At 46.4% G+C, this 19,051-nt stretch overlaps 1 protein-coding gene across 3 annotated transcripts; it reads right to left on the bottom strand.

Annotated features, from left to right (window-relative positions):
* NPR2 (natriuretic peptide receptor 2) lies at positions 1-18,842 on the bottom strand. 3 transcript variants are annotated; one of them, XM_020977054.2, is made up of 23 exons: positions 18,611-18,842; positions 17,271-17,988; positions 16,095-16,300; positions 9,943-10,056; positions 9,481-9,616; positions 8,668-8,762; positions 8,306-8,438; positions 7,984-8,068; positions 7,303-7,423; positions 6,869-6,943; positions 6,592-6,669; positions 6,296-6,400; positions 6,117-6,188; positions 3,958-4,117; positions 3,595-3,750; positions 3,154-3,322; positions 2,827-2,973; positions 2,400-2,523; positions 2,095-2,163; positions 969-1,143; positions 796-894; positions 480-571; positions 1-293 (listed from the first exon to the last, which is right to left on the bottom strand). In XM_020977054.2, exons 2-23 carry the CDS (start codon positions 17,935-17,937, stop codon positions 228-230), a joined length of 3,144 nt encoding a protein of 1,047 aa, XP_020832713.1. In that variant the 5' UTR covers positions 17,938-17,988; positions 18,611-18,842; the 3' UTR covers positions 1-227. The 3 variants fall into 3 exon arrangements, with proteins under 3 accessions (XP_020832713.1, XP_020832714.1, XP_020832715.1); XM_020977055.2 differs by having other exon boundaries at positions 18,701-18,842; XM_020977056.2 differs by lacking the exon at positions 6,869-6,943.
* Positions 18,843-19,051: the final 209 nt, after the last annotated feature.

Below are 19,051 nucleotides of genomic sequence, written 5' to 3'. Positions count from 1 at the left end.
TGGTTTTATAATTTTGTATTTGACCAAAATATTCTGGTTTAGATACAGATATTTACAAGGGTGGGAGAAGGAGAATATGTACAAGCCCTAGCGTCAGATGCCCCAGGGCAAATAGTAAGTGCACACACAGTGCTCTGTGATAGTGTCCCATATGGCTAGTGAATAATAAGGATCATGGCCACAGATCCTTGGGGGCTGGCAGAAGAGGGGGAGGAAGGCATTTCGGGTCACAGCAGTCCAGATGGTCCTTTTCGCTCTCCCAAGAGCCAGTATGTCCGCATCTTTCCCTTTCCCTGTGATGGTAGAAAATCAAAGCACCACCCCCCCAACTCCACCCACATCAGTGCTTTGTTCTATTAGCTCGAGTCCTCTTCTTCCCCTCTCCCCACTTTACAGGTACCCATTTATCTCCTTTCTCCTCACACCATTACCAACTCCTTCATCCCCTTTCCTCCCAATACCACCCAGCCCCCAATTACCTTCATCTCCACATCTCCTCTAAGCTCCAACTGAAAGCAGCCAAATTCGTCCAGGGCATCCTTGGTTGTAGATGAGACATGGATCTTCAAGGCTAAGAAGCCAAGAAAGGTCAGAGAAGGGCTGACCAAGGTTGGGGATGGGAAATAAGGGGAAGAAATGAAACTGTGGGTCCCTCCCTCATCTTCTCCCACCCATTTGAGACAAAACAGTAGGGGAGGTAAGTGGAAGAAGTCTTACATTGAAGAGCCCAGTAGGGTGATAAGAGTATTTCATAACTGTCTCAAGGGCAAAGAAGATCTGGGGGATAAATCTCACCTTGACCATTGGACTCCATACGTGAGGCAGTGTTCACTGTGTCACCAAACAGGCAATATCGGGGCATTTTTAAGCCAACAACTCCAGCACAGACTGGCCCTATAGGGAAGAGCAAATTGGAGAGATCCTATAGCCATTTAGGGGTAGGGGTCAGGAGCCAGAGCTAATCTTACCAGTATGTACACCGATTCGCAGTCGTAGCTGATCATGAGGCCGATGCCGAATTCGGAAGGAAGCAACAGCATCCAATAGCGCCAGGGCCATACGGGCAATCTCGGGGGCATGGCGCTGACCATTACGCCCAGGGAGACCAGACACCACCATGTAGGCATCACCAATAGTCTCCACCTATAAAGGAAAAAGACAGGGTCAGACGGTCAGTGCCATAGGCATTTCCATTTGTGTGTTTGGCCTAAGATGGCAGGTGGAGGGAGGCAAAGGGGGGGGGCAAGAGGGAAAGAGAGAGAGGAAAGGATAGGAGGAAGAGGGACAGGGGAATGGGGTGACAAAGAGACTAAGGACCAGACATAGTTTTACTCCTCTGGTCTTTAATGTTTGAGACCCAGACTGAGGAACTGAAAAGTTCTCACACAGTAGAAATTAATTGCCTTTCCTTCGACTATAAGTTTGAAGCTACCATCTAACAACAACATAACCATGTCCTATCTGCAGCTAGGAACTGCAAATGGAATGGGGTAAACCAACAAATTACAGAGCAGCAGAATCCTAGAGGTTGTTGTGGACAAGGGCATTATGGCAGACAACAGAAGTGAGGCAGGGACACCCAGGAATTTAAAAAAGTTGATCACAGCCAGAGAGTCTTGGGCTGCAGTAAGGGTCTATGGAACAGAAATTCAATCTCTGCCAACAAAGGGACTTAAATAGAAAATTTTATTTCAAAATACTTTACAATTCAAAAATTCTCATCCAATTCTTTTCCTTAAATTCCTTTCTCAGTCCAAGACCTATACAGTTTCCTATAATTAAAAAGACAGGCTTAGAGCAGCTACTAGTCCCAGTAGTGGTGAGTATCCAAAGAATCAAATTAGGGGCCTGGGAATACATTATATATAGATAGATAGATATAGATATAGATATATATACATATATATCTATGTATGTATAGATATATATGTATATATAGATATTGATATATATGTATGTATGTATGTATGTATGTCCCCAGATCCACATTTGGACATAGGGGCTGGGGTTCAGAAGCCCCAGGTAATCCTGGTTTCAGGGTTTCAGGAAACCAGATCCTGGTTTGGGGGGAGGGGTACTAATCCTGGTTCCCACCTTGTACACATCAAAGTTGTCAATGATGGCATCGAAGCAGGTGTATAGGTCATTCAGGAGTGTCACCACCTGATGTAGGATAGGGAGATTCTGAGATTCAAGTTCCTGACCTCCACAAAGGTTATGACTTTACCCCAAAGCACTCCAATCCCTCCCAAAGATATATAATCCTGACGTCAATGGAACCTAATACTGCTCCCAAACTCCCTTAAGACCAAGTATTCCAAGTCCCCACCAGAGAGACCCCAAGCCTCTCCAGAGACTCAAAAGCCCCTCTTATCCTATGGCTTACAAAAGTCTCTCACCTGCATAGGGGTGCTCTCTGCTGAAAGGGCTGTGAAGCCCACGATGTCACTGAAGTAAATGGTGACATTGTCAAAGGCCTCAGCCTGTACAGTCTCCCCTCGTTTCAGCTGCTCAGCCACTGAGCTGGGAAGGGGGGAAGGGATGAATGTGTCTGTGTGTCTTTGTGTGGCAGTAGAAAGAGGGTGCTACCACTGGAAGCAGGGCTTGAGAGCATGTAGAGAACTTGAAAGAGCTTACTCTCTTAGGAGAAGCACAACTGTAACTGTTGGGGGTGAGGAAGGAGCTCACTGGAGCAAGCAGAAAGGGGAGGGTGAATCCTAGGTAGAAGGCTTCCTTGGGAAGAGGTGCCTGGGGTAGTTGTCTTGGATAAGAGAGAAGAGCCCCTAGGGGTTGGAGGAGAGAGAAAGGGATTCTCAAGGAGCTCACTGTGGCAGAATCTGGTAAAGGAGTGCCTCAGCCTTGCGCTTCTCCTCCAAATATGCCTGTGTCCGCTCCTCTACCAACTTCTCCAGATTGTTTGCATACTGCTCCATTCGAAGCAGGAGGTTATCTAGGATGCTGGTACCACCTTCCCTATAGGAGGGAAGGGAGCTTTATTTGGTGAACCTCCCCCAAAAAAACACATAACACACACACATACAACCTGTACCTCTCTTTGAGCTTCCACTTAAGTCCTTCAACCCCTCCAAAGCAATCAGGACTCAGCTTCACTCACTCTCAGGGAAACCCTATATGCCTCTGATGCCCTCTCACTTGTTGAAACGTCGGATGAAGCCCTTGATCTGTCCAAAGTCTGGTCGCTCAGCTGGATCCTGGGCCCAGCATCTCTCCATCAGCAAGGCTAGCTCCTCACTGAGCTGTGCTCGGTCAATACTTGGCCGAAAGTATGGCCGCTGACCATTGCGGACCTTTTGGATAATCTCTGGGGATGTAGAGAGCAAAAGGAAGTGAAGAGGGGGAACCCAGAAAATTATAGTGCTCACCTTAGGAATCATGGTCTAGCACCTTCCATTTAAAGGGGCAAAGAGCTGGGGCAGCTAGGTGGCACAGTGGATAGAGCACTGGCCCTAGAGTCAGGAGGACCCGAGTTCAAATCTGGCCTCAGACACTGACTAGCTATGTGACCCTGGGCAAGTCACTTAACCCCGATTTCTTCCAAAAAAAAAAAAGGAGTGGGGCAAGGAGAGAACTCACCCTTGGGACTGAGGTCTAGGCCTTCTACATAGAAAGGGCCACTTCGAAGTGCTATCTCCTGCAGAATGATCCCAAAGCTGTAAACATCAGCCTTCTGGAGGCCCACAGTCAGCAAGCGGCTCCCATTCAACAGCTCTGGAGCTGTCCACAACTTCTCTGAAAAGTGTAAATGGGCTGATCTAAGCTATGAAGTGGGACAGCACAGTGACTCAAACCCAGAACATTCCAACTCACCAAGGCCCCAAGATGGGAAAAAGCCCCATATCCCTGCCCCGATTTAGGGCAACCCATTCTTCTCATCCCACCCTAACCCAAATGGAGAGGAGACGAAAAGAAGGTAGCTTTAGGATGGTGGGGCCTCACTGGCATAGAGCGCATGACTGTCATCCGGCTCAGCGGCTGACCGGAAGCTGGCCAGGCCATAGTCAGTGATCTTGAGCACGAACCGGCTATCTACCACACAATTGGAGGACTTGAGGCTCCCGTGGGAAGCAATGATGCTGTTGTGGAGAAAGGCCATGCCCTGCAGGATACAAACCAAGTTACTGGGGCCGAGAAAGAAAGGGGAGGTCTGTGATGAAATGCCGCCCCCTTCCCCTGGTAGGATTAACTTTTATTTCCAATGCATGTTTTAAGGATCTCGTACTATGAAAATTAAATGAGCTGATTTTAGAAGACTACCCCTCCTCCGGAGAAACACCAACAGATTACACCTAAGTGGAAGAATCAATTGTGCTGAAAGTCAAAAGCAGTGCCCAGGCAGTAATTAGCCAGATCAGTTGATGTGTCAAGGGGAGTCTGTGATTTGTGGATTAGAAATTAGTCATCTTTCCGGTGATTAAAAGAACAGAAGCCAAGTGGGAGAACTCCAGGTAAAGTATATGAAAGTGACAGGACAATGTGATATAGGACTCTATTGTTTGTCCTTTGTTTTGAAGAGAACCAGGAACATCATGGGGTGATATCTTGACTCAAGCATGAACTGGATTTAAGTGAGACAGTTGCACTCCTTCTTATAGAGTCATCAAAGTCCAGTGTGGCAGGACAAAAGTCAGGATGACCAGGATTCAGTGGATGACCTTGGTGTCTTCGATGTCTGACTCTAAGCTCTAAGCACTCCACAACGCCTGCTTCAGCCACCTTCATGACCTTTGGAACAAACTGTTCTCACCTACCCATTCTGCTGGGGGAAGTCTTCACGTGGTTGGGGTATTCACCCACCTAACTCACCAACAGGTTTGAGGACTGTTGGTTACCCTCAACCTGGTTTAGCCTGTCTGCTTAGAAGGTTTTACCAGGGTGTGGCTGGTGCACGTGCCACAGCTTCTTGGAGCCACAAGTGAAAGTTAGGTGAAGGTGGACACCAAAGCTAGGTGAGCAGCCCCAAAAAGGGCTTGGCAAGCCTCACTATATGACTATTGGGCAAGCAGTGTCTGAGTGCCAGATAAAAGAGATGATGCAGCTAGGAACTAGTACCAGCTGTAAATACTGACTCGTGAACATGCTAATTATAATTACTAATGACTCACATTTATACAACACTTTAAGGTTAAAATGTAGTAAAAGTATGATTATCGCCATTTTTACAGATGAGGAAACGAAAAGTTAAGTAACACCTTATCCACGCTGGAATTTGAACCCAGATCTCAACTTAAAATTTAATGCTTTTCCCATGGCCTTCCTAGCCTGGCTGGTCATTGTTAAAAGACTTAGATGTATTAGGAAAGATATTGGATCTACACTCAAGCCAAGGAGGAACCAAACCATGGAAAGAACAGCTCCTGAAACCAGAAGCAAGAGAAAACTAGCAAATAGTAAAGGAAGGAAGCAACCAGAAGTTGGTTGTGGCAGCCTTAAGCCACAGGAAAGGCCCAAGTAGCTAGAGTCAAAGAGAGCTGGAGCCCCATCTAGACAAGTTAGGGCAAAAAGAGAGCCTTGGTATGAACTGAAAATCCACCAAAAAAATTTCCAGGAGTCAGGCCAGCCGCAACACCACAATTTTAAAGTATACCTAGACAATTCAGAACCTCATGCTCTATAAACTCTTCCTTTTGTGCTTTTTCCAGAAAAGGTGGAAAGCTTCGGGATTCTGCTTGTGAAATAACAGAAAGGATGTTACACTTACAGGTCAAAAAGAAGGGATTCAAGTGCCCCTCTGGGATAAGGGTAGTGGTGTGGCAGCAGCTCACTTGCCATTTGCAGAGCTAGAGAAAATTGGGAAGCAGATGCAGGCCCAAGCAAGCATTAAACTGTTCCAGTCAATTGTGAGCAATGCCCAGTTCTCCCCTAATCACCATCCTGACAATTCCATCTCAGGCTGTCTCTGGTGAAGAGGGACAAGGAAGGCTGTGATGGCAAGGCAAGAAGAGTGAAAAGTAACCTCCTTAGGATCACTACTGTACCATCCCTCCATTCATTTTCCTTTACCTACAAAAACTGCTCCACCTCGTCCCTGTCCATTCCCAAGAGAAAAAGGACCAGAGATTAATTTTATTTATCCCCTAAGCAGAGGGAATACTCACCTTCACAAGGTCATTAATGAGTGAATAACGGAACATCCAATCCAAGTTGATGCTATCATTCTCTAGAATATCCTAGGAGTGACAAAGATAATGGGTATGCCTGCCCTGATTCTGACACAGTATCACCCCAATCATTCACTGCCTACCCCACAATCCCAAGCTCCCCTTAACTCTCTCACCTGCAGGCTCCCTCGAGGACAGTACTCTGTGACAATGCAGATGTTGGGAGGGTCTATGCAGGCACCAATGAATCGGGTCAGGTGGTTGAACTGAACATCCCTCATCTGGAGGGATTGGGAGGAAAGGGAACAATTAAGAGGACAGAGGTATCTAAAGTTGTACCCTAAGCCTTTCTCCAATTCTGAATCTTCCATAAATCCCTAATCCCTTCCTCTTATCTCTTTCTTCCCTCTCTTCAATTCTCCTCCCTCTACCCCTTTGTCCAACCCAGGTCCATCCCAGGACCAGGACCTACATGTTTGAGCTCAAACAGGACCTGCCGTGTCAGCTCTATGCGTTTCTTATTTACATGTTTGATAGCAACAACATTTCCCTGGAGTAGAATGGAGAGAAGGGATTAAGGCCCTAGCAAGAGGAAGGAATTTGTGGGGCTTGGGGTGCTGGAGGAGGGAAAGGGTCAGGAGCCCAGTGGAGTATATTGCTGAGCAAGAGGAGGGGATGAAGAACAGGGTCACTAGAGGGTAAGGGAACGTGGGGAATAGGGCAAGGGCTGAGAGCAGAAGTTTGTTCACCTTGAAGTGACCGGTGTTGGCAAAGATCTGGTATTTCCCATGGGCTGTCATGAGCGAGCCGTAACTGGATCCCCGCTGGGGCCAAGGGCGACATGGGGGGAAGGAGGGAAGGGAAGGTTGGACAGTAGCTGCAGTACATGGGGCTATCATTACAGGCCAGGACGCTGAGGCTGGTAGAAAGAGCTCAGAGCCAGGGAAGAACCAGGAAAAGTAAAGTAATGGGGGTGGGGGAGGAGGAATATCTATTAGAGGGGAGCCTGAGAGAAAGTTATCAAGTGAGGGTAAAGAGCTGGGGAATGGACTTGGAGTTCTCCTTGGGGGAAGAGTGAGGAAGATAACAGAAGGAAATATGGTAGGGGAGGAGGATGCAAATGAGGACAGATAAGATTTCAGAGTAGGAGGGAGAGGAAGCCCCAAACCTGCAGCAGTCTCACCAAGGACAATGTGAGTCTGCTGCCCGCGCCCTTGTGATAACGCTCTGAATTGCCAAACTGCAGTTCCTCCCATCTAATTCGCCACAGCATGCTGGCCAGCTCCTTCTCCAGCATTAGCTTCCTAAAAGGACAGCACACTTCAAGCAGCCCAGCCCAGGTCCACACCATAGATCAGCACTGGGGCAAGGGAAAAAGGGAGGGACCCTGACCTGGGCAGATCATAGATTTTAATAATGCAACCACCACATCTGGCTGTAATCAAAAAAAACTCAAAAATTTTAAAAGGTATGTGTTCTACATGATTTTATTCACAGCCAAATGCAATATTCTTTAAACCCAGAGGCAGGAAATCAGCCCAAAGACTAGGCAAGAGCCTATACTGATGCCAATCCCAAGAGATTCTGAATACATTCTTGATTCTTGGGTTGGTAGATAGGCCAAGATGTTCAAGAGATGCCTACCAGGGATACCACTCCCAAACAGGCCATATTATGGGAAAGAAGAGATGGGGAGGAGGCAGGAAAAGGAAGTCAATTTTATTGTACTGGGTTAGCCCCTGGGATGCTTTCCTGGGCTCAGTCTAAGAATTAGGATTTGCTCCTAAGGCTTTTAAGGACAGTGATGATGGGCTGGGGACAATGTAGTGAAGGAGAAGAGGGCAGTGTAAGGCCAAGAACTCACCGGAAAATGAGGAAGCTGGAAACACCGAACATTATGAAAGTGATCCCTGTGCCCAAAGCCACAATGGCCAGAGTCGAAAGAGGGGCTGTTTAGGGGGGAGGAGGATGTGGTCACTTGAGGAGAAGGGAGAAAAGGGCCCAAGGTATGCAGGGAGATGCCTTAAGAAGGGTAAGGATAGTTCAAAGGGAGGTATGAAGCTAGGAAAGAAGGCAGCTGGAAGGAGGCAGTCCCCAAATCAAGGATTTGGCAGTTACTTGGGGAAGAGCGGGCTGTTTGGGAGAAGAGGAAGGAGGCTGTGCCCCCAGCCCCTGCACACACCCACTTTTATCACAGGACGGGTCATCCAAGTCGAAGGCACAAGGGGGATTATCAGAAGGAGGGGCCCCCTTCACCCAGGGGATAGGCTGCCCAGTCCACCAAATCTGCTTCTCAGCTCCAGAGTAATGGGCTGCAGGCTATATGGAAAAGAGAGAGCAGGGATTACAGACAGCAGCTTCCCATCTGCTATCATACACAAAACACTTCCTTTCCTTGTGACCTCCCCAACACAACCACCATCCCTATCAAGTTATACCTATGCAGAAAGAAAAAGGCTCTATCATTAGTCACTCCAATGCTGCCTCCTGGTCAGATTCAAGAACACCAGACTTAACACACACAGCAAATCTGCATACCCCCCCTCACCTGAAAGTCCCCGGAGTCCAAGTCCCCCATGGCCCAAAGGACAAAGTCTGTTTCACGGTCATTGTTCTTGTCCATTACAACCAGCCCTGTCACACCTGAGATGGGACAGAAAGATGGATGCCCTGATAGCCTTCTTTTTGTGGGTCCTCCTGCCTTCACCTTACTTCTGTGTCTACATACTCCTCTCTCATCAATTCTCTCCTTACCATGCTTATGCTTCCCATCAACCCCTCCCACTCTATTTGCCCCCTGCTCACCCATCTTGACGTCTACCCTCTCCCCACAATCATCAGAGGGAACTTGCAGGAGTGGATAGAGAGACAGCCTCACAGTTAAGAAAGCCTGAGTTCAAATCTCATCTCTGAACACATACTTGCTGAGGGACCCTAGGCAAGTCACTTAACCTCTCTATCCCAGCCAGCTCTTTAAGAGCCTTTCTGGATCTGCATTGTCACGAGTTTCCTTACTGGGAGTTCCCTATAACAATGAAATAATTCCAGTACTAATAAAAAAAAAAAGCCATCAGAAATTTAGAAGAGAAGGGAAAAGGACCTTAGAGGCTACCTTCTCCAACCCCTTCATTTTAGAGATACAGAAACTGAATGGATCCTAGAGAAGGTAAGTGGTTTGCCCAACATCATACAGGTAATTAAGTGACAACCACCATCTTCTAACTTCATACTCAGGCCTAGTTGTTTCCACTGCACCACTACTTGCTCCCTGCTCTCCGATACCCTAGAATCTACTCTCATAGGGAAAAAAGCACTTTGTAAACTTTACAATGCTACATCAATGTGAGTTATTTCTTATTACCCTGGTATCTTCGCCCTTGCATCTTCTTCACTATGCGGAGTCCATCATCCCGGGTACCCCCCTCTTGCAGTGTTTCATTCAAGACCTCGGCGTATAGCAGGATCCCATCGTAGAAGCAGCCAGCAATGAGGTTCATCTGGGAATGGCAACCTCAGCCCTACTCACCCCCATACTTCCAAAGACCACCTCTTCTCCTCTCCTCCCCTCCCTAGTCTTTCCCCCACTTCCTTTCATCCTTTGTCTCTTTTATCAGGAGCCACTTCCAACATGCAATACCTCCTAGTGGAAGGGAGAGCAGGCTGGCAAGAATTCATAGTCTGGCTCCATGGATAAGATGGCTTCTTATTTAGGATTAGGTGAATAGAGATGGAGGGTAGGGAGAGTGAGCTGAGTCAGGAAGGGCCTTCTCTATACCTCTATACCTCTACAGATGAATCCTCAGAGAAGGAAAGGGCTTCTTACCAAGGAGGGGGCCAGTTCCACACCAAAGTCAGTCCGGGCCCTCAGCAGCAAACGATGCTGGAATTCCTGATATTCAGGGTTTGGAGGCTCTCGATATGTAATCACCAACACTGTCTACAAACAGGAGCCAGTGGGAGAAATGAATAGGTATAAGGATAAGGAAATATCCAGTCAGTCTCAAGACAAGGCAATGTGTTCGTCAAAATCACTAATAATAAGAGAAATACAAATTAAAACAATTCTGAGGTTTTACTTCACATCCTGCAAATGAGTAAAGGTGACCAAAAAAAATGTAAAACAGTAAATGCTGGCGGTGTCGATGAAAGACAGAATCCGTAATATTTTGTTGGTGGAGCTATTCAATTGGTCCGGTTGTTCTGGAAAATAATCTGTGATTATGAACTGATGCTGAGTGAAGTGAGCAGAACCAGGAGAACATGGTTCACAGCAACAGCAACGGTCAATCAATTATGATTGACTTAGCTTTTCTCAGCAATACAATATCCAAGGCAATTCCAAAAGACTCATGACAGAAGATGCTCTCCATGTCCACAGAAAGAACCGTGGAATCTGAATGCTGATCGAAGTGTACTATTTTAACTGGTTTTGGTTTCTCCCTTTTGTTCTGTTTCTTCTTTCACAATAAGACTAATGTGGAAATATGTTTAACATGATTGCACATGTATAACCTACATCAGATTGTTTGCATCTTAGGGAGAGGGGAAGGGGAGGAAGGTAGAGAGAAAAATTTGGAACTCAAAATATAAAAAATGAATGTTGAAAACTATCTTTACATGTAACTGGAAAAATTAAAATACTCTTTGCTAAAAAGAAGAAGAAGAAGAAGAAAATAATCTGTAATTATGCAAACAAAAGTGACTAAAGTATTCATGCCCACCAGTCCCACTACTGGGTATATATTCCAAAGTGGTCAAAAACAGAAAGGTCTATTATACACCAAAATATTCATAGCAGCACTTTTGTGGTAGCAAAGAAATGGAAACAAAGTGGGTACCCACTGACTAGGGAATAACTGAACAAATTGTGGTATATGAATATAATGGAATGTAATTGTGCAGCAAGAAATGACAAATGAATAATTCAAAGAAAAAAATGAAAAAGTTGTATGAACTGCTACAGTCAAATAAGCAGAAACAGAATAATACACATAATAATTACAATGTAAATGAAAATATAACAAAGCACACAAAAATATGAATAAATTAAAAATGAGTAATGATCCCAGAGAACAGATAATGAAACAAACCTCTCCCCTCTCCCTTCCCTCAAGGAGCTTATATATTCTATCAGGGGAGACAACAAGTACATATACAGGTAGACCCTGAAAGGAACTAGAACTTCCCTTGTAACATAGATAGATAAGCAAACATCTGACAATGTGCACAATGTTCTGCCCTCATCACCCATGCTGTCTCCCAAGAGTTTTATGTATAGGTTGTTTTTGCTTAATTGTTTTTCTCTGTTACAAGGGAAGATCCAATTTCCCTGCATACCTCACCACTAATAGAATAAACAGGGGCTGTTTAGTTTTTGTTTCTATCGCTAGCATAGTGCCTGACACATAGTTGTGCTTAACAAATGTTTGTTGATTAAAAGATTGGTAAATAGGGAAGGAAAGAGGTTATATCTAGAAATAACTGATATAAAAACAAAAGGTATTACTAAAATCTATTTAATTTTTTTTTTCAAAAAAGAAGATCCATGTGTGAGTAATTCTAGACATAAGGAAGAAATCCTGCTAGGTAATACTGGTGAGAGGGAAGGAAAGGGATGTAATGGTAATGGTTGAAATAATTTGGGGTGTTGGGGGCAAGGACCAAACTCTTATAGCTATCCAGAGGATCCAACCATAAACCTCTCCACCCATGCCTAACCCAAAACATTTTTTATGAGGTGTGCCTATTATCTTCTGCCATGCTGGCTCAAGTCTGCCCACATTCTAAGGCCAGATCTAGACCTGGAAAGGAGTTACCATACACAGGGAATCTCTGCCTTATGAAGATTAGCTCAATGTGAAGCTCTATTCTTAAAACTAGTACCCTGTACCTGTTACTCAGACTCACTGTCTAGATCCCGACCTCTTACTACCCAGAGTCTTAGGCTCATGCTCCTTGATTCCATGTTGCCCAGACACTGAGCCCCTGATCCTTTTGTTTCTCAGTCTCTGAGCCATGGCTATCTGATCCATGCTGCTTGATGTCAAAGGACTCTGACCCTTTGCCTACTTTAGACCCATAGTACCTGCCTGCCTCTCCCTTATGTGACCTGATTGCTTGGCTCCTCTCTAAGCAAATTCCCAATCCCCTTCCCCCCTATCCTCCCTTCTTTCTTCATCCTAGGGCTGTCCTGTCCAGTTGCTGCCCAAGTAAATGTATAACTATCAGTCACATGTACACATAAGTCAAATAGGATGTGCATAATTTTGTCACATAAAACCTTACAACCCAGAGAAGAATGGCTACCAATTCAACCCTTAGAAATAACCAATTCTGGGGCAGCTAGGTGGCTCAGTGGATAGAGCACCAGCCCTGAAGTCAGCAGGACCTGAGTTGAGTTCAAATCTGACCTCAGACAAATAACACTCACTAGCTGTGTGATTCTGAGCAAGTCACTTAACCCAAGTTGCCTCACCAAGAAAAAAAAAAAAGGTGATTTCTTGGGGCAGCTAGGTGGTGAAAATTTGGCCTCAGACACTAGCTGTGTGACCCTGGGCAAGTCACTTAACCCTGATTGCCTCACCAAAAAAAAAGAAGCCAAAAAAAAAAAAAAGGGAAGAAATAACCAATTACAAATTCATGACTAAATAGATGTGACCTGGGCAGTCACACCAACTGCAGAGCCATATAAAACCATGGGGGTATCTCTGATGTTGCCCAAAGTTCCCCTTACCCTCCTCCCACATCTTCCCAGAGATGGAACCTTTGAAACACTATAAATTTTATGCTAGGTGCATACCTTTCTCTTCTATCAGATCCAATTTCTACCTTGAAACTCTTTTAGCTAGCTCCCAACAATCTACTGTGCCTAGATCCCTCTTTAAATACCCATCAGGTCACTAGTCGAAATCAGAGAAAACAGTTCCATAGGGACAGAGGAAAGAAGGAAAGAAATAACCTCAAGGATATGGCTGAATAATCAACTCAAGGCTTAAACTCAGCAAGAGAAGAAACATAATTGTTTCCAAGTAGGGAGTGGAGAAAACAAGGCAATATCATCCCTGTGTGGACAAGCATTATGGAGGATTCGAAGTGTATATATGTTGAGGGGATAAGACTGAGGGTAGGACATGGATCCTGGTGGCCGGGAGAACATGTCTCCAATATTACAGTGGAAACTTGGTGGGAAATAGAATTTTATATACTTTAAACTCAAGTCACTGAAGTGTTGTATTCTGTATATGTAGTTTATGAGAGACAAGCCTCAATTTCAGGCTTATTAACAGCAACTGCTTAATTACTTGTTCTAACCATATATCACCATTTACTTTGTCCTAAGCCAATGGCAACATCAGAGATACACCCACGGTTTTATATGGCTCTGCAGTTGGTGTGACTGCCCAGGTCATATCTATTTAGTCATGAATTTGTCATTAGTTATTTCTTCCCTTTTTTTTTGCCTTTTTTTTTTTTGGTGAGGCAATCAGGGTTAAGTGACTTGCCCAGGGTCACACAGCTAGTTACCTAATCAGTTCCTCACAACAGCAGAGAGGTCAAGTATTTTATTCTCATTTCAGATGAGGTAACTGAGGCTGAGGTATATTAAATATCTTGACCAAGATCACAAATTGGAAGAAATAGGACTAGAACCCAGGTATTCTAGTTCCTCATCCAGTGCTTTATTTTTCCCTCCACAATACCACAATGACTACTGTCTCTAACTCCTACCATTTACCCACCTTCCCTGGTCCAGAGGGCAATACTATTTATGTGGGTGCTCCCAGAGACAATCTTTTCTATGCATGTGTCTGATGGGAGGAAGGGGCAGATTCAGGACAGTTTCCCAATTCCTTCTATTCCAAGGCATCTCTGTGGCTTCAATATTGCATTTAAAATTAATTCCCAAAATAGACACACCAATTTTCAAGTCCAGGCAAAAGCTATTTACAAATGTAAATAACTTTTAAGTTGCCTGTACTTCTCCATTAATAGCTAACAGTACAGAGATCTTTAAGGTTATAGAAATTGTTTTGCATATACTATCTCATTTGATCCTCACACTGATCGATAAGGAAACTGAGGCTGAGAGAGCATAAGTAAATTATCCAAAGTCACAAAGCTAGGAAGTGTTTGAAGCAGGAAGAGAATGTAGGTCTTTCTGGCTTCCAGCCTAGGACTCCATTCACTATGCCACATAGCTACTGCAGATAACCTAAAGGTATCTGGATAGAAATTCATTTTATAGGCATTTTGCCATTCTGTGAAAAGCACACATCTATATATTAGTGTTCTAAGTCTTGCTTCTAGGTCTTCTTCTATTCTTCTCACTTCTGTTCCATCCAGTTCTATGTTCTCTCATATCCTATTTCCTGGCTTGATTTCTTCCTTCTCATGCCCAATTACCACCCACATTGCCATCATTCCTACTTCCCCCTACCCTCCAGATCTATTTTTTCCTGCTTCCATGAGCTTTCTCAGGTCCTCTTAGGATGGATAGAATAGACCTCATACCTCAGCCTCAGGTTGTTACCTCTTTTCCAAAAATGTGCCTCTCCTTTCCTTCCAGCTTTTGTCCAATTCCTTTAGAATATAAGCCCTCAAAGGCAGAACAGGCTTACAAAAGCTTTCATCAAAGCCACACTTGAAAAGTACCAATGCTTTACAGAGCAATGCAGAGCAGTGGTAAAGAAATGTTGCCAACAGGGAGAAAAGGGATGGGGTGGGCTGGGAAAAACAAGAGGGCAGGTAACTCTCACTTCTGAGTGTGATCCCCAGATTTCCAACTCTAGTCCCCACCTCCCTCCCCTTCTCACCTGAGCTCTGGTCATAGAGCTGCCTATTAGGCATCTTTAATTTGGTGTCTTGCTTTTGTCTTAAAATCTGTATTTCCACAATCAAACTTGACCTCTTCCCTTCCAAAACTAGTTCTCCCTAAAGACTTTTCTATTTCTATTAATGGTACTCCAATTCTCATACTCAAATCCTCAGTGTTGTGGCTGATTTTCCATCTCTCCAATATCCAACCAATGACCAAGCACTAGAGACTCATCAAGCAAAATATTATCTTGCATTCATCTCTTCCTTTCCATAAACACTATCCTTACCCTTATCACCTGAGGTTTCAAGGACTGCAGTAGCCTTTCCTAACTGGTGTCTCTAACTCAGAGGTGCTTCACTCTCAACTTTACCCCCAATGCCACTGATAAGAATAATTCTCCTAAAGATAACTCTGATCATGTACTCATCTCCTCAAAAACTTCCCCTCAGTCTGCACTAACTACTTTAAATAAAGTCCAGACTCCTTAGCCTGGCATTCAAAGCCTTCCATAATCTGACCTTACTTATGTAACCTTATTTCCCACCACTCACCACAATAAGCCCTCCTTGATCAAGGCTGTCTCTTCACTTTTCCCCACAAATGCTATACTGTCTCACCTCTGTGTGTTTGCTCATGCTGTCCACACCTTCCCCAGCTTCCAAACCTGAACCCATTGTATTTTTATGACCCACCTTTAAAGCCCAACTTAAGAATCATTTCATCTACAAGGCCTTTGCTGAGACCTCTGCCCATACAGAATTCCACTTCATTTCAACTCCCATACCACTTGTTGTCTATACCACATGTTCTGACACAGTATCTTAAACTGCCTCATCATTAGCTAACTGTCCTATGTAATACTTTGTTTCCCAACTAGGAAATAAGATCTCCAAGGGCAGGGAATGTGCTTTTTTTTCCCCTTCATCTCCTCCACAGAAGCCTAACACATGACTGGGCACATAGTAGGTATTCAGTAAGAATCTTGCCATACACAGTAATAAAAAGCCACAGGAAAATGACTTAAAGGAAATGGATGGAGCATTTTCATTTTAGAATCCATACTCTGGCCCTGGAAATGCCCTACCAGGAAACTCTTCTCTCCTTCTTCCTCTTTCCCATGGCCGACCTAGCCCACCTCCAGCTCCCATCCACGTTACCTGAAAGGCCTCCCTGAGGGCCTGGGCCTGCTCCCCTGTGCGATTGTCTTGCCAGGGCCGACCTCGGAGGCGGGTGGGGCTGGCACGGAGACTCTCCCCAAAGACATCCAAGTAGAAGAAGACGTAGTCTCCATTGGTTAGGTTTTCTCTCTGGGCCTGAAGCAGGATCTCATGCAGCATCTCCAGGGGGCCACAAATGTACACAACTGAGGGCAGGTATTTAAAAATGGAGTACCCTTAGGAAGGGCATCCAGCATCTTCAAATTAGCCCTTTCTCCTGGGGCTTGCAGGCTTTCTATTTTCTGTATTCCCCCTCAGCAGAAAAGTGAGAGCCTTGATCCATTTAAGTACCCAGATGACACATCCCTTTTCCCAGGAGTGTGCTGCAAGTACCCTGGGCCATAAGGAACATCTGGAATAAGTCATAGCTTGACCCCCAGAGGAAGGGATGTACTACCCTCAAGTTTCTCCCCATCCCCAGCTCCTCTCTCACATACTCCCACTTCCCCCCACTTTCTCCTATTCTTCACCCCCTCAGCCCCCATTCTGCTTTTGATGGGAGGAAGATTGGGAAGGAGGAGAGGGGTGGGAGGAAAAGTGCAATTCAGGAGTCATGAGCTTAGAAACCTTCTCTAAGTTTAAATCCTGGCTATCTTTCCCAACCAAACACACTCAACCTTGACCCAACTTATTGCACCCTAAGCAAAGGATATTAGTTTGAAAAGGATATTACATAAGGCATAAGGCATCTGGAAATAAGGGAAGAGTGCCCTTTAGAGTTTAGACCATCATATCCACAACTATAGCACAATTTCATTTCAAACATTTGATGCCTCCTGCAATGCCACAAAACCTCATGGAGCCCAATAACCCCCCATTCCTCCCTACAACTAAATCTCTCTCACTACAACATACTATTCCCACATGCTCCTGTTACTTACATCTTCACAATTTCCCTTAGTCTTCCAACCACAATACCCAGATGCTTCCCCTCATAATCACTTCTCCCCCTCACAAAGCCCATTTCTGTCCATATCCATCTTAAAGCTGTTTACATGACTCTCCAATATCAATCTTTACTCACAAGTTCCTGAAATCCCCACTGTGCCCCCACGCACCCCTATGATGCCTATCTCTAGCTATACAACCCCAAGTGGAGACCCAAGCTACACTCACTGCGCCCATTGGCCCGGATGAAGTGTGTAGCCTGCTCCGGACCACCTGGCTCCCGGGTATACACCTGATGCTGCACACTGAGATTGTTGCCTTGTAGGGCCTCAAAGACCCCTTCAATTGTGAAGTAATGGGGTCGGTCATCAGTGCGGGCATCCAGATACAGCAAGGCAGCACGTGCACTCCAGTTGAAGTGCCCGTGCAATGTCACCACAAACTCGCCCAGTTTAGGGGCAGAGGGTCCAGTGCGGACCAATGTTCTGTAGTGCTCACTCTTGGCTGCAAAGCCTGAGGCCACAGCACCTGCAGTTAGTAGGGGCAGCCGCCAATGTGAGGCAAAACGTGCCACAGAAGCAGCAGGGTACACACAACCAGGACCCAGAAGAAGGTCAGGGTCATTGTATAGCTTCAAATCCACAGCATTCAATGGTGCCAGGTACTCAGAGCAGGCACCATCCATTTCAGAGCTGACAAAGTGCAGGTCCACTGGCAATGCTCTCCCCAGTGCTTCCATGGCCAGTGTCACAGCAGGGCCCACCCGTGGCCAAGCCCAGGCGTAGCTTAAGTTGTGTTCAGGCAGCACCACTGCCAGTGTTAGATTCCGGGGCTCAGGGGGGCGTGCCCCACCCACCAAGGCTGCCAGCATCAACAGGATTGGGGGCAGCGCCATGAGGAGAAGGCAATTGCCCCACAGCCTCTGAACTCTGAAGTCCCTTTTGGCCTATAAGGGAAAGACACAAACCCCAGCCTAAGACCTCAAGGCACAAGGCTAGGGCAGGGGGAACTAGGAGATAGTTGGGGAGACTGAAGCTGGGACAGCTTAGGCCTAGAAAAGGAAGATAAATAGTAAGCTAGAGAAAAGGACCATGAAGGAAAGTAAGGATGGAGTTGGGGATGAGAGGACCTGAAGCTATAGTAGGATAGAGGGCCTGGGGCTGGAAGGGGGGGAAGGGGGCCTAAGAAAGGAGAAGCTAAGAGGGGCCTTATGCTGAGGAAAAAAAAGAGATCTAAAGCTGAGGGAACCCCAGGCACTTAAAACTAAAAAGTAGAAAGGGGTCTGGGGCTAAGATGAGGCAGGAGTGTAGGGCTCGGGGGGTGCTGGGCCTGGGGGACTGAAGCTGAGGCAGAGTGGTTCAGAGAAGCGGCCTGGGGGACTGGGGGGATCGTACTCACAGTTGAAGGGGATAAGGGGGAGAGGGAGGTAGAAAGGGACCAGGAGGAGGCACAAGGGGTTGTCAGTGTTGGGAAGGGGCTTAGGCCAGGGAGCAGGAGGGAAGGGAGGAAAGAAGGAGAGGGTAAATGTCCCTGGAAAGGCTTCTCCCGAAGCTCCCGCTGGAGCTGACCTAGCGGACCAGGGCGCTGGTCCGGTCTGAGGCTGCGGCCCCACCCGTGTCCCGGTTCCGCTCCGTGGCGCTCGGCTTCGGTGTCCTGACCTGCGCTCGCTGCCGCTTCCTCCCGTCCGGGCCCCCAGTGTGCTCGGCCAGGTCCGCCCGGCCCGGCCCGGGCCCGTCTCTGCTCGCTGCGCCGGTGGCGGCCGAGTGCGACTCCCGGGGCAGGCCGCCCGCCCCCTCCCGGCGCCTCCCTCCCGAGGCCCCTGCCCCCGCCCCCACCCCAACAGCCCCTCCTCCTCCCCCTGCCGGCCCCACCCTCCCGAAGCGGCGCCTCCTGCCTCCCACCAGTGCCGCCCTCCGGGACAGGGCTCGGCCCCCTCGGGAGACCCGCCGAAGGCGGCCCCCTCACCCAAAATGGCCTGCAGTGACTCTTTATCCTAAAGGCCCTGAATA

The sequence above is a fragment of the Phascolarctos cinereus genome, unplaced genomic scaffold (assembly GCF_003287225.1).
Source record: "Phascolarctos cinereus isolate Bilbo 61053 unplaced genomic scaffold, phaCin_HiC Scaffold_4;HRSCAF=312, whole genome shotgun sequence".
NCBI lineage: Eukaryota > Metazoa > Chordata > Mammalia > Diprotodontia > Phascolarctidae > Phascolarctos > Phascolarctos cinereus.
Note: the sequence above shows the minus strand (reverse complement) of the source record. Positions and strands in the feature narration are given on the sequence as shown.